The sequence below is a fragment of the Strigops habroptila genome, chromosome 1, assembly GCF_004027225.2.
Source record: "Strigops habroptila isolate Jane chromosome 1, bStrHab1.2.pri, whole genome shotgun sequence".
NCBI lineage: Eukaryota > Metazoa > Chordata > Aves > Psittaciformes > Psittacidae > Strigops > Strigops habroptila.
The window spans coordinates 109,482,407-109,496,847 of NC_044277.2; the positions used below are offsets into that span (position 1 = coordinate 109,482,407).

Here is a 14,441-nt window from a genome sequence, read left to right on the forward strand (position 1 = left end):
AAAAATACTTCTCAATCACTGCTTTTTTTTTTTAATAAAGAACAGTTATAATTAAGTAAACACAGGGATTATATTTGTGCTTTTCTTTTATACAAGGCCTGATTCAAGTACCACTAAAAAGTCTTGCCATTTGATTTTAGTGGGAATTTCATCAATGCCTTGGATTTGTACCTAAACTCTCAATTGAAGTCAGGCAAATTCAAAGCAACAGCCATTTGACATTCAAGAAAAAGTTGTAGCTGATGTTGAGTATGTGATTTTCCTTCATGATGAATACGGTGATGTTTTACATTATCATCCCCCACTGGAAATAATAAAACATCCTTATGGTTGACAGTTTTCCCCTCTCCCACGCCTTGTGCTAACGGGGGCAGTGTAAATGGCTTGCGCTTGCTACAGTACATTAATAAGTATTTTTGTCCCTGTATAAAATGGGCATATTCATAGACCACTGGTATGACTCTCTCTCTTTTAAAAGCTGATATTGCAGCCAACCAGGACATCATCCATCTTTACAGAGAAAATTATTTTAATTTTAGATTACTACTGTGAAGTAACATTAACATTTTCACCACCTTTTCTATAATGTCTATATTGGTCAGTTTTAAGTAAATTTCTCTCCAAGGCTATGTTAATTGATGTTCTCTACCTAAAAAAAATCTGTACCAACCAGAAATAATACATTAGAAAATCTTGTCTGAATATTTATTAAAAGACTTAACTATTCTTCTCAAAACTGAGTTATCTTTCCATTGCTTTCATCTCCCTTCCTTTCTCAACCAACTCCAATAGCAACTTGTTTGAATCTCTTGGAGATTTTGCTATACCTTTTGTACCACACTAGTTCTAGATTTCCTCTCATTTACACCTTAAATTTCTAACATAAAGAGAGCCTTGCGTATGTTAGTGTCACTAGGACTGTCATTATGCAAGAGAGAAACTAAAAAAAAAAATCCCCAAAACCAACCAACAAAACAACACCGAATCCAGCCCCTGTATTACAAAATTTATACTGTTAGCATGACACAATTGAAGCATGAAAACGAATAGGAAAGAGACTAAGTAGTAGAAGAGTTTATATGCAGCACGTAGGGCCGTGCAATATTGTAGAATTAATGGAAGAGAACAGTCAGTTTTCTTCAAGAAATCACTGTCACCATCTGCCCAGAAATGATAACTCAATGACTTCTTCTTTCCTTCTTTTCATGCTAATCTGTGCATTCCATGACTAGCCTGTTTCATTTTAAAATGCTGAGATTTCTATAAATCCTTCCATCTCATTCTCTGTTCTCTGCCTGTTTTTTAATAATATTAAAAAGTTGAATATGCAAAAGTTAATTGTCTTTATGATTCATAAGTCTCATGAAAAAATGACAGCTGGGCAGAAGAGACAGCTCCTACAAGCACCTCAGACAAACCTGAAGTGTGGGCTCACGTACCACTAGACTCCACAGAATCCACATATGAAAGAAAGGTCTAGCTGCAGAAAGTAGTTTCATTTGGCTGGAAATCCACTCATTCAGCTCTGTTACTCATGCAATAATCTCATTCTTTCTGGACATGACTTGCTCTTCCTAATTTAACTTCATTTCAATGGAAGATGTTGTGCTAAACAGTCTTATTTAACCTTGTGGGATATAGTTGCAATGCAGCTAGGTACACCTGTATAAATCATGAAGTACTGGATGCATCTCTGGTATTACATCCAGGATATGAACTGTTTTATAGTTCAAATGCAGCATGGGTAATGATGTTGGCACAGAAAGTTGAGGTGAGTAGCAAACCAAAGTATATTTAAAGGGTCAATCGGGATTTCTTAGGTAGTGATAAGACTTAAAGATGAGCAAATAGACTAGATCTAGATGGCACAGGGAACAAATGGGCAATGGCACAAGGATGCAGCAAAGCATCTGCAATGGTCAGTATCAGGGAACAGTCAAAACCCTCCTGTCCTCTCCCTATCCCATGTAAACTGATTCTATTTAGTACTACAGTAAGAGGACAATTAAAGAGCCTAATGTAGTGTGCAAATCACCTGCTGAGGTTTTATTTGGATATTTATTATCAGTTTGCATATCTCAAAAGAGCCTATTCTCTTATGTGCCAGTATGATTTATACAGGTGTACCTAGCTGCATTGCAACTATATCCCACAAGGTTAAATAAGACTGTTTACCCCAACAATCTTCAATACTCAAGCCAAGCAGTCACTCCTTTAAAGTTTATAGGCAATTGTATTGCTGGAAGATATTTAAATATATCAAGACAGCCTCAGGAACAAACAGTTCCACATCTCTTTCTCTCCTCCCACCTCTACTTTAATGACTTGACACAGACAAAATAGAATTCTTTCCTGACAGATCTGTTGAAGAACAATGTAGTAGCTGCATAAATGATGAAAACAGTGAAATCATAGGCAGCTTCCTAGTTACACAAGGGTGGGGAAAAAAATACATCACTCATAAGTTCATAATGCCCCATAAGGCAATTTGAGGAAAAAAATACTTTCAGAAAATAATAGCTCCTTAGCATCAAGGCTGTATTTGAAAGCAAGAGGGACAAGTCTACCTACAGACAAAGTGTAAATGTTTTAGCTGTAGTGAATAAAACAAGGTAAGCCAATTCTAAAAAATTTAGTAGCTGCACCAAGCCAACCAGAACCAATGCAAAGCTTTCTCAGAGTTGCTCAAATGACAAACTATCATTGGTCCATGATCTTAAAGCATTCATAATATTTTACACTAACCAAAGACCTTCCTACTGGTTTTACAGACTTTGGATCAAGTCACAAATCACTCAAAGACCTTAATTTATCTTTTGCAGAGCTACTCTCCAAGAAACTAATGTGATTCTAATTCAAACCAGAAGCCTTTAAAGAGAGTATATGTGGGTTTACATATTTCTAAAATACAAGTTCACCTTTATTATAAACTATGACTCAGAATGTTCTTTAGATTCAGGAAAGAATACAGTAAATTCCCCTGTAGAATCACTATTGTTCATGGTATGCAAACTCTTTGGCTACGAGTCTTTTCTGTTATCAAATCTTACACTCATTTTAGCCTCTGAGTAGATCTGCAAATGTGAGCTGCCCACATAGTAGGTATAAATATCTATTTGCAGGTATGGTTTCTTCAAACATTTATCTGTGAGTAGTTTCAACTGAACTACTCAAATGACTGTACTTCTGCATGTGTCTGTGTGAAAGCTGACAGGATGACCATGTATATTTTTACAATATGAACTAAGATGTGAAGATGTTGAATAAAACCAGTAATTATTACAGCAATTAAAATATAAAACATGAGTCAGCATTCTGCTGCTGTTCCTGACTCTCTCCCTGACTTGCTATATAATTTTGGGCAAGTAACTTAGCCCCTGATTCTGCAAATACTTTTACCTACGCTAAGTACCACAAAGCATATGGGATAATATGGCTTTACTTGTTTAAATTGAGAAAATCGGGGTCTTAAGCTGTTTCTTACATTGCTATGATCAACACAATTATTCTATTGTACTCCAATACAGTGTTACAATACAGAAAGTTTAAGAGAGCATTTCTCTACCAGTACTAAGCACTCCCCAAGAAAAAGCATCAGTGCACAACAGGAGAACAAAAAGGAAGGCAGAAAGACTGGGATTCCTATCTAAAGTAATTTCTCCCAACTGCTTTACCTCTGTTACTTCCTTAGACTCAACCTTTGTCTCCAAGCTGTAAATACTTACAGGAGGTAACTTCCTTTTCCTACTGCCACCTGAACGTCTGCTACAGTTTCAAGATGCCACAGCAGCAACATACCCCAGAACGGATGAGAGGAGCAAAAAGACAATGAACAGAGCTCTAGGCCTTTGGGTTCCCTGCCTGACAACGGCATACGTGGAGCAGACTCTGTAACACAAACCCTGCCAGGCGACGGCAGAAGTAACTCCTTTCGCTCATTGTGCATTCACTGTGCTCCTCGCTCCCAGCAGAGCAACAGCTGAGCGCGGCAGGGCAGGCCGGGCCGCCTCAGAGCAGTCGGGCAGGAGCAGCCGACACGCTGGAGACAGATTTCCCCCTCGAGCCCCAGGCAGAGTCGGGCACCCCCACCCGCCCGCCAGGCCTGCGGCAAGGCTCACACGGGACGGCCAGGCCGGGCCGGACTGGGCCGGGCGTTCCCGGCCGGCGCAGGGCACAGACACCCTGATCTCGGAGAGCGCAGCCCCAGCGCGCGGGGCCCTGACGGCGGCCCTAGCAAGGGTGTCCGCCGCAGCGCTCCCGCAGAGCGGGCTGCCCACACGCGAGACGAGAACACGCGGCGCCCCTCAGCCGCTACCGCGGAAGGGATGAGTTAACTCTGGCTCACAGCGCTCCCTGCCTCCCCCCCCCGCTGCCGCCAGCCGACGCGCCAGCCATGTTCCCGCATCGCCCCCGCCTCGGGCGCCGCCGGAGGAGGAGCACCGCAGGGACCCGCGCCCCCACCTGCAGCCCCGCCCTCCACCGCTCCCTCAGCCTCGCGTTACCCCCCCCCCCCACCTGCCACATCCCTCCGACCGTAACTGCACGGCCCCGCCCGCCGCAACGGGCGCCGCTCGGGGCGGCAGCTCGCTTTCTCATTGGCCGCCCGGCCCGCCCGTCAGCCGCCGCTCCCGAAGGGGTGTCGGAGGGCGGCACCGGGCTGGGCTGTCAGCGGGAGCGGGGAGAGGAAGCGGCGGCGGGCACGGTGGGGAAGAGGCGGGTGGCTGCTTGCGATGTGAGGGCTGCGTCTCTCTCCCGCTCTTTCCTCGTCTTCTCTCCCTACCCCGGGCTGTTTCCCGCAGCCGCCCCCTCCCCTCATCTACCTGTCTGTAAACACGCACCTACACCGTTTTTTCTCGGGTTCTCTTCCCGCAGACGCTAGGTACTCGATCGGGCAGAGTGCGCACGCCGGGCAGCAGGGCAGACCCCCCGGCCAGGGGCTCCCTTAGCGACCGCGCTCCGTCTCGCCCGCCGGTGCCGCCACCGCAGCGCCATGGATCACCAACCGAAGTTCTTCGAGAACCTCTCGGGCACTGGGAAGGCCATCGGGGTGCTGACCAGCGGTGGTGATGCCCAAGGTAGCTGCTCACGCCGTTCGCGGGGGGGAAGATGAAGGGAAGGAGCCGCGGAAGGAGAGACAGAAGATAGGGGGAGGGGGAAGAAACCATGGACACGACGGGGAATGGGGGCAGCGGAAAGGCACGGTGAGGAGCCCTTCGGGGATGGGTTGAGGGTGGCTGGAGAAGGAGCCCGTGGGGGTAGCAGCGCCTGCGAGGAGCGAGTAGGAAGCATGGGCTGCTCTGGGGTGGCGGCGGCGGGAAGCCACGCCGGTAGGGGCACGTGGGGATGGTGGATGGAAAGGGGGTCTGGGAGTGGGACACACGAGATTGCCGTGATCCTCGGGTTCCTCTTCCTGTGATGGCCTTCGAGCTGTCTCTCTTATTAAGAGCATTTAAAAGATAAATCGCTTTTGCGCGGCCTGGGCGCCTGAGCTGCGACCATACCCTCATCCTTTCTCAGACGTTTCCTCTGAGCCTGCCTTGCAGGGGAGAAGGTAGAAGCGCTCTGATAACTTTTACAACCAAAATGTCTTCACCCCTCGTGAGATGGTGGGGAGAGGGGGGAGAGCGGGCGGCTGATGCGAGCGGGAGGAGGCCGTGCTGCCCTGCACGGCGGTGGGAGGCTGGCTGCGCCGCTGGGGCCATGCCAGCCCTCGCCTCATCTGCTTTTCAGTTCATGTTGGCACCAGGAACACTTACGTTCTTACCCATGATTTAGAACGCTCAGATGGTAGTGTACTGTCTAGCCCCGTAGGAGTGTGCTGGAAACGTGCTTCACCTCCTGAAATCTCTTTACGTATAGAGGGAGTGCTTGCTACAGCGCAGGGCGAGCAAAAGACCTGTAGACGTTAAAGAGGGAAAGAGGCTTGATCCCCATATACTTAGTCATAAAGTCGTTTTCCTACACTTTCGTTTCCTCATTTCTACCAGAAAATCTCATGTATGTTAATAGGTTGAAGTTTCAGTTAATTAAGATTTCAAATATGCGGTACTCCGTGCTCTTTGAGAGGACTTTTCTCTGCTTTTGCCAGGAGAGTTGTTTAGTGATGACTGGTTTTAGCGCTTTCCCTTAAATGACGATTTTTTTCTTTATAATTATTATTTTTTGCGGAGCGTGTCTCGAAAGTACTTTCACTTAGAGAAGAAACGGCACTCTTACTCGCGTTTGTGAACAGAATGGGGGGAGGGGGAAGCCTCTCTTTACTTTTTTGTCTCGGCTCGGTAGTTAATGACCAGTTTCCCCAGCTTTCTACGCGGGGACGTGAAGGCACCAGCCCGCATCCGTGGCTGGGGCGTTCTGCCCGCTTTCCCGGGCGCAGGCAGCCGCCTCTTGTCCCCTCGCTTCCCAGCGCGTCCATGCGGCTGGTGTAAGCCTCTATGGACCAGTGTGTCCGCGCTCCTTCCCCACCGCCGGTGTGTACGTGATCCGCCGCGAGTCGCTGCAGATTCCGCCTCCTTGCGTCATCTGGGCTGGGAGAAGCATCCTCCCTCCCCCTGGCTGCAGGAATAACGGGGAGCCCCCGGGTTTACCTGGGATTATCTGAAACTAATCAGGGGTGGAAGGGATTTGGTAGCAATCGGAGAGGAAGACGCTACACTTCCGAAGAAAACGCAAGTCGATGCCTCTGAATGGCTTCTCTTTTGCCGCTCAGTGGGGTTACACTTGTTCGAGTTTTATCCACAGTTTGATCTCAGTGTCATCAGTTCCACTGCTAAACGATTCTAGGAGGGACCATGAATCAAGGCATCTCTGTTTTAATGGTCTGGTCCCCAAATCGCCATTTTAATTTTAAAGTGAGACAGAGCTTTGCTTCAAGCAGCAGTAGCATGTTCAGCAAGAGGCTGAGCCCTGCAACTTGCTTCCGCGTGGCTGGAGATTATATAATGCAGCAGATGTATCTCTTTTTATAAAGTATTAATCTGGACTACGTGAATTAAAGCATTTAAAGGACTTGCAGAATCCATGGGTAACATCTAGATTTTGTTTTCTGGCATATTGCTTCTGAAGCACATTTACGTGGAGTGATAAAAAGTGACAGCTTGTGAAAGTTGTTCTGAGGAGTGAGATTGTCACAAAGACCAAACAGAGTAAACTGGATGCCTTCCACATTGTTTTGCAGGCAGTGGTGTTGTCCTAACTTAGAAGAAAAAGGGGAAAAAAAAACCCAACCAAAACCTTGATAATTTCAACTGACTCATGCAACACAGTCGAGGTTCATAACCCTTATGATCTTGGTGACAGTGTAGATGTGTAAAATACACATCAAGTCTGTTCGCATGGTAGGTTAGGAGTTAAACAAGGGATGGGGTGAGTCATGCCCTGTCAAGGTCGTTTACCTTCTGTAGGGCAAATGTTTGAGAGAATTGAAGTTCTGCAGTATAAGCAGAAGGGAATATGTTGCTATTATTGCAGAGCTGTTCAAGCAAACTGTAGGTGAGGCAAAACTGCTAGTACTGAAGTAGGCAAAAAAGTACTAATACTAGAAAAAAGTTCCAGTCTCCTGTGTTTTTTGGAGGGTGGTGGTGGTAAGGTTTTTTTTGGTGGTTGGTTGGTTGGGGTGGTTGTTTTTCTTTTACGTTTGTTAGACACTAGAAATTCTCAGAATATCTGTAATGCAAACTAAACTCACAGGAAACTGAGTGGAAAGAACACTCATTATTAGTGTTTCAGTAAACACATAATTTTCACATGAACAGGTGCCTTGATTTAGATTTGGCCGCAAATCTCAACCCAGAAAAAATATGCTTGAAACTGTTTTGAAATGAAGGTACTACCTTTGCTGTTACTATACTTCTTAATAATTTAGAAGCAGCATTATGTAAATTACACAAGCCTTTGTATTTATAGGACATGTTATGTTTTAAATTACTTCCTGACATCTGTGGTATTTCCTTGAAAGGGTTTTTTGTTTTTCCTTTTTACTACCTGTGGAATATTAAAGACAATAGAATGTCTATATGTCATACTCGAACTATTATGGTTTAGTCACTGTATTTTAAACACAGGTATATTCTTTTGTTTGGTGGAGTTAAAGAATTTATCAGTGGCTTATTTAACTGCAAAAAAAGATTTGCGTTTTGTATACTTAATGTATGTAAATACTAAACTTGGCAGTCCATCACTTCAGCTAGCCAGCTCTTAAATTGTGAGCTAAACTAAGTAATTTCCACCATAATCACAAGTACCTTGAGAGGCAAAAGCTTTGACAATTGATTCTGAAGATTTAAGGGTTAGTTCAGTTTCTGAACTATTTCTAAACTGTAGTGGTTGCAGCTCAGAAATGTAGACTAATAAATGGGTTTTAAGTCATACTTCTGCTTTCAATGTGTGGGACTCTGGCCATAGTCTGCTTCAGGTCATGAAGTACCCTGGTTGTATTTTATGCGGGTTACCAGTGGCTGCCACAGACAATTTTGGCTGCTGTAGGTCACTTTTATTTTCATTTCACCTCCAATCAGACTGCTTGTTCTAGGACTGTGATAGGTATGGCTGGGCAGCAGGAGCAGTGTCATCTGAAAGCTGCTGACAACAGGCGATTGTGCTATTGAGGAATGATGTGTTTGTGGCTACTTTGAGCCACTGCCCAATTTACTGGCTCAAGATTATTTGAATGTGACCATGTTATTTTTGAGATAAACTCAAAGATCTAGTGTTGTGGAAGACAGCATAAGGGGCCTATGGATTCTGTGGTAATGGTCTGGGCTACTGTATACCATGAATGTTGAAGTAAAGATTTACGTATCTCTACGTTTGAAGCATTATGGGCTTCTCAACATTTCAAGGCATATTTAATATAGTAGTGTAGATGTACTGCTCTTGTCCTGAAGAAATTTTGCCCTTGAACAGATAATAAATCTCCACTTAGGGAGCAATTATTGAGCTTAGAAACAGCTAAAACCCGATAGTCTCTTGTATTCCATGTTTTAAAGTACCACAGACCATGACTGTGGAAGCAAAGAGCTACGTGTACTTCTCTTGAAGCATTACAGGCTTCTGAGGAACATGGCAAGATATCTGATACGGTACTAGAGATGTACTGATCTTGTCTTGCTAGCAAATGGTGGAAAAAGAAATTTGCTAATGGACAAATAAATTGCAAACAAGAAAAAGCCCCACATTCCTTTTATGTCATTCAAATTACAGAGTTTATTTAATTTACGTAATTTGAAGATAATCTCAAGGAGTTTTGAATTCTAAAGGCACTTTTTCCAGATAATGTGTGTGCATATAGATATCTATATAAAATACATATATATGTGTTCACATATGTAGTAGTATAGTTTGTATGTAAAATTGAGGAATGTGGCTATTAATGGATAAGTGTAACTATTCTAATGAATTCTATATTTTGGAGGAAGTGCTTCTATAGTTAATGGATTTTATGGTTGAAACTAGTCTCAAGATTTTTTTTTTTACATCTTGAAGGAGATACGTACGTAGCTATGTATGCAGGTATGTAATTTTATTGTATATATTCAGCAGAATGCTCTGATCTCGTACAGTGTTACTGTTTAGAAAAACTGTATTCAGGTATCTAGAATCTGTTATTATATGCAGTAAAATATGTTAGGTAATTAAAAGCAAATTAAACCCAAATTGGAACAAAACCTAGCTAGTTTTCTTAATTATTTGTTCAGTTCTTGTGTTTGACTGCTTCTTCTTATCTTTCCTTTAGATGATTATACGCTCTTACAAAATTACTGATATATCTATCCATTTGCATACTTGAATGAAGTCTTTCTAGTTGTTAAATGTTTAGACATTTTCCTTAGTTTGTGTGTTTTGCTATATATTCTTTTAAGTCTGGGTCTTTGTTCAGGGTAGCACTTAAACGTGTGTGCTAAGTCTTTAAGCATGCATTAAAGCCAGTGTTTATCTTTAAAATTGGTGGTACTTCAGTGTTTCTTGATGCTTGTCCAAGATGCATAGTTTTGATTTTTCTTTTATATGGTTACTATTACAGTTATTTAAAGGCCTGTCTAGCTGACTAAAGTGAGGCAAACTTGGCTTCAACACAAAATACTGTAGAATATCCTCTGTTGTGGTGGCGCATATGTATGTGGAACAGGATGTAGGTGCGTGAGAGCAATACTCTTTTGGGGAAGGGAGTGCCTTTAAAATAATTCACAGATTTCTGCAGTATTGTTTGTAGCAGTGATATTAAATTATTGCTTTCAGAGGCAATTGGGTAGACAATACCAAGAAAGACAGTAAATTATCAACCCTTTAATTCAGACATTGTGTAAAGCCATGTCAGTAGTTGCAGTTTAGTTAATCTTTGCTGAGTACAAAAGAGCAAAATAAATCTTTTTTGCTGTCAAAAGCTTTAATGCAAAAGCAAGTAATTCTGAAATAATTCTTACATTAGTAAAAAAATACCGGTTTTACTCGTGGCTTTCTTTTGAAGCTGCTAGTCTAATCCTATGTTTATCAGGCTATATTTATTATTCAGGACTAAATCCATAGTTAACCCAGTAAATCTCTTTTTCAGTGGTAAGCATATAATTGCAATAGTATTTGTGAATTACCATAATAACTATGAAATGTAAGACTCCACAAATAATCAAATACAACAATATTTTGTTAGACAAGTTCTGCAGAGACTTCATGAAATTTGCTGTATTCGCATACTTGAATCACTGCAAGCAGCATATTCAGATTTAGATAGCCAACATACAAATTTAAAGCTTCAAAGCTCTGTGTTTTGTAAATATCAAATTATAACATTCTTCAGTCCTCAGCCCTTCTGAAATGTAGGCCACTTCTTTAGGACCTTGCCGATAGACACCCAAGTCATTTTTCTGTATAAAGAGACAAAATATACATTGACAAATAATAATAAAATGTATGTTGCATAAACTTATAAAATTACACTGGTGCTACTGATAAGATGCACTCTGTAATGTGTGTTTCTTTTGTTTCCTGAGCTTTTGCCCTTTTTTGCAGCAAATAAATTATGAATTTTACCAATTCTTCATGTAGGATACATGGGAACTGGAAAATATTCACTAAGAATATGTGTCTGTATTATGAATATATTCGCATGGAAAGAGTTAATGGATTTGTCATTTTGAGAAATAAGTGCTTGCATTTACTCTGTTTTGCAAGAAGTATGAATGTTGATCCTAATCAGCCATTGCAGGCTAATATATGCGTAACAAAGGTATGGCAGATCTGAAGAATTTGTGATGAGAGCAGAGTGACTACCTTTCTTTAAAATAACTGATTGAGTTGCATGCTAAAGATAAAAAGATAGGGTACATGACCAATGAAGTAGAAAAGTGAGCAAGAACAGGTAGAAGACAAGTACATATCTTGGTAGACATGGATGTTTAGTGTCTTCCTATTTTATTAAGTACTTATTTTTGCTGACAAAGCTATTCTGCTTTAATCTGTTTGGATCATAGATGCTTTTTCTTTATTCTAATTAGATACTTGGAATACAGAGACTACTGCTGCACGAAACACTGGAATCGTTAAAACTGAACATATGTTAGATACCTGGAACAGTCTTGATGTTTCTTCTCAGGTGCCAAACAGGAGAGCTGACAAAGTTGAACTTCAAGAACAGAAGGTTATTAAAAGGGCAGTTCTTAGTAGTACTCGTGTGGTGAGGATGAACTTTTTCCATTCAGAAAATGAACCTTTTAGCTGCTTTTTGAGAATTCCGCAGCCAAATACAGAATATAAGATGTTTTTCTTCTCTCTAAAAAGACCTCCTTCCATAAACAAACAACAACAATGCCCCCCCAAAAAAACCCCAAAAAACAAAAAAAAAAAACAAAGAACAAAAACCCACCAACTCCAAACGAAAATGAAAACTCAACCAAAACCCAAACAGTAAACTACCAAAACACCTCCTTACCAACCACCACCACCAAAAAAAACCCAACAAACCTCTTGCACATGCGTATTAATAGAAGCAAACTGTGGGCTTTGATGGTGGGAGTAGCTTGTGCTTATGTCTTTTGTGTTTGAGGAAGGTGGCAGTGCAGTGAAGAATTGTCGGTTTTATAAAGTTAAAGGACTTTGCAGGGGACATTGTGTGTGAGAGGTGAGGGTGTTCATTTTGTTATGAAAACTGTTTCACTGAGGAGATAAGTTCACTCCGTGTAGTAGGTTTGTTTTGATCTGAGACTCAGCATGCTAATTTACTTTTCAGTACAGCCTGTCAGATGAGATGAGATTCTCTGTTTTAGTTTGGCATCATCCAGTTCATCGTCTAAAGCTGTGCTTTTAGCTCTCTTGGCATTTGAAAACTACAGCTCTGCCACAAGGCTGACTCTGGCTCAGAGAATTCTTGATGTTATTTGCTGATGTGAAAACACTGTTACTCGTGATTTTAATCTTAAGTGACACCTATGCAAACAGCAAAGCAACTTCTGATTTTGGCAAATTTAATTTCATCTTTTGCATTGGGCAACTTCAGGGACTTTTTGTTATGTTCCCAAAATAATAAATGTTTGAGTAAACCTCAGTCTCATTCTTTATTCAAACAGATAAACTTTTATAGCTCAGTATTTTTTCCAGTAATGGTAGATATTGTAGGAATAAATCTTTACAGCTTACAGTGTTGTAGGTTTATATATTGTAGTTACAGATTTTATATCTCCAGATAGGTGAACGCTTACCACTTACATTGAACAGCAAAGCTGACCTACTACTTTGCTGTTAAGTGCAATAGATTTGGAGAATTGGTGCCCAGTATGTTGGATTGTCATGTTTCTGGCATCCCTTTTCAACTCATGTGCCAAGGCTATTTTTTGTGGTGTAGCTCAACTACTGTTTCTGTCCTCATGCTTTGCATCATCTCTTGTGTCTGTTTAAGTGGTATGGAAGCAATTAGTTTATTACTTTTGAAAACTTCCTGAATAATGAGTAAGGTAGTACAATATTGGAGGGGATGGGTTATAACACAAATTCATTTGACCTATGTAGGGGGACCAGTAGAACTTCTGTTGTTGCTCAGGAGGTTAAATGTTTGAGCACTGGACTTAAATGGAAGATTTTACAGGAGTTTGATTTGTCAGGTGTCTGTGAGCAGGGAATTCCCATTTGAGCTTGCAGTTCTGGGAAGCAAAGTGGCATTTAGGCACTTTCTGTCAAATAAATCCATGCAGCATTTCTTGTTTTAGCAGCTTACTGCTACTTCTGTCTTTTTAGGTGGGCACCTGTCTATGTCAGCTTTGTCTATGCTCCCCACAAAGTACTGTGTGTGCACCTGTGTTACTTTGGAAAGCCTAGAAAAAAGAACTGTTACAGTATATTTTCTCCTTTGAAGAAGTTGAATTTTAACTGGTTGAACATTTTACATTTTAGATAGAAAACCTATCATTATTGTGAAATAAATCTATTTTCTGTTTCTGGTTTGGTAGCTGTTACTTTTACAATGCTGTTTTACAATCAGCAGCAATTTAATCTCTGATTAACACACGTACTGGCATCCACATAATTATTGTAACAAAGCAAATAGTTCTGCACTCTTCATGGTCTGATTGCACTGTCATTAAGCAAATTTCTGTTTTGATAGATGCTGATCATTGTCTTTAGGAATGAATTAATGCTTCAATTTTTTTTTAAAGACATCGAAAATTTGTAGTATGCAAAAAAAAAACCCAAACAAACCCTGATAACCTGTAACAATGTGATTTTGCTTTTTTTTCCCAGGTATGAATGCTGCTGTGCGTGCAGTAGTACGTATGGGAATCTATGTAAAAGCCAAAGTGTATTTTGTTTATGAGGTTAGTTTCTGTTTTATTCATTCTGTATTTGTCTAATGACTATACTTGAGTTTTTGTGGGCACCTCATGGAAAACGAATAGTATAAAAAAAAAATGTACATGTCATTTAATCATATCACTGTTTTATTTAATTTTCTTATTTTTGTGGAAAGTAATTTTCATGAGGCATATGCTAAAACTATTTCATTTAAAGGCAATTTTTTAAATATATGGAATTCTTCATGTGCCACTAGAAGCTTGGAAATACTGAGAAAACCAGAGGTGGTTGTTACCCAGCAGTGAGCTATGTACCTCTGTACTTGTTAGATGTACTTTATAAATACCTTCCGAAATCTAGTTAAACTTCTAATTCTTAACCCTCTGACTTTCCCCCAATCTATTTTCCTAGGGTATGGTAAGGATGTGCCATTACCCTCATTTCACAGATTACACAACTTGGTCAAAACCAAGAGTACTGTCGGGCTGGTGCCGTCTTTCCTGTATTATAGTTGTTAAAGTTGTAACTGAAAAAACTCCAACTAACAAACAAAAAAGACTACACCAGAAAACCTGCACCTGAATTTTGTGGTTGAAGCTTATTACTGTATGTGCATGAAGATTGTTAACTTCCATAATAATTACTTGATATGGAGAAATAATGAG

At 41.1% G+C, this 14,441-nt stretch overlaps 1 protein-coding gene across 4 annotated transcripts in view; it reads left to right on the top strand.

Moving 5' to 3' along the window:
• The first annotated feature begins 4,621 nt into the window (after positions 1 to 4,621).
• The window catches only part of PFKP (phosphofructokinase, platelet), a 45,026-nt gene continuing 35,206 nt past the window's right edge, over positions 4,622 to 14,441 (top strand). For all 4 annotated transcript variants that reach the window (XM_030479547.1, XM_030479565.1, XM_030479555.1 and 1 more), the window contains exons 1-3: positions 4,622 to 4,732; positions 4,873 to 5,075; positions 13,726 to 13,799. In XM_030479547.1, the coding sequence (XP_030335407.1) occupies positions 4,991 to 5,075; positions 13,726 to 13,799 (159 nt within the window). In that variant the 5' untranslated portion in view covers positions 4,622 to 4,732; positions 4,873 to 4,990. The remainder of the gene's footprint in view (positions 4,733 to 4,872; positions 5,076 to 13,725; positions 13,800 to 14,441) is intronic.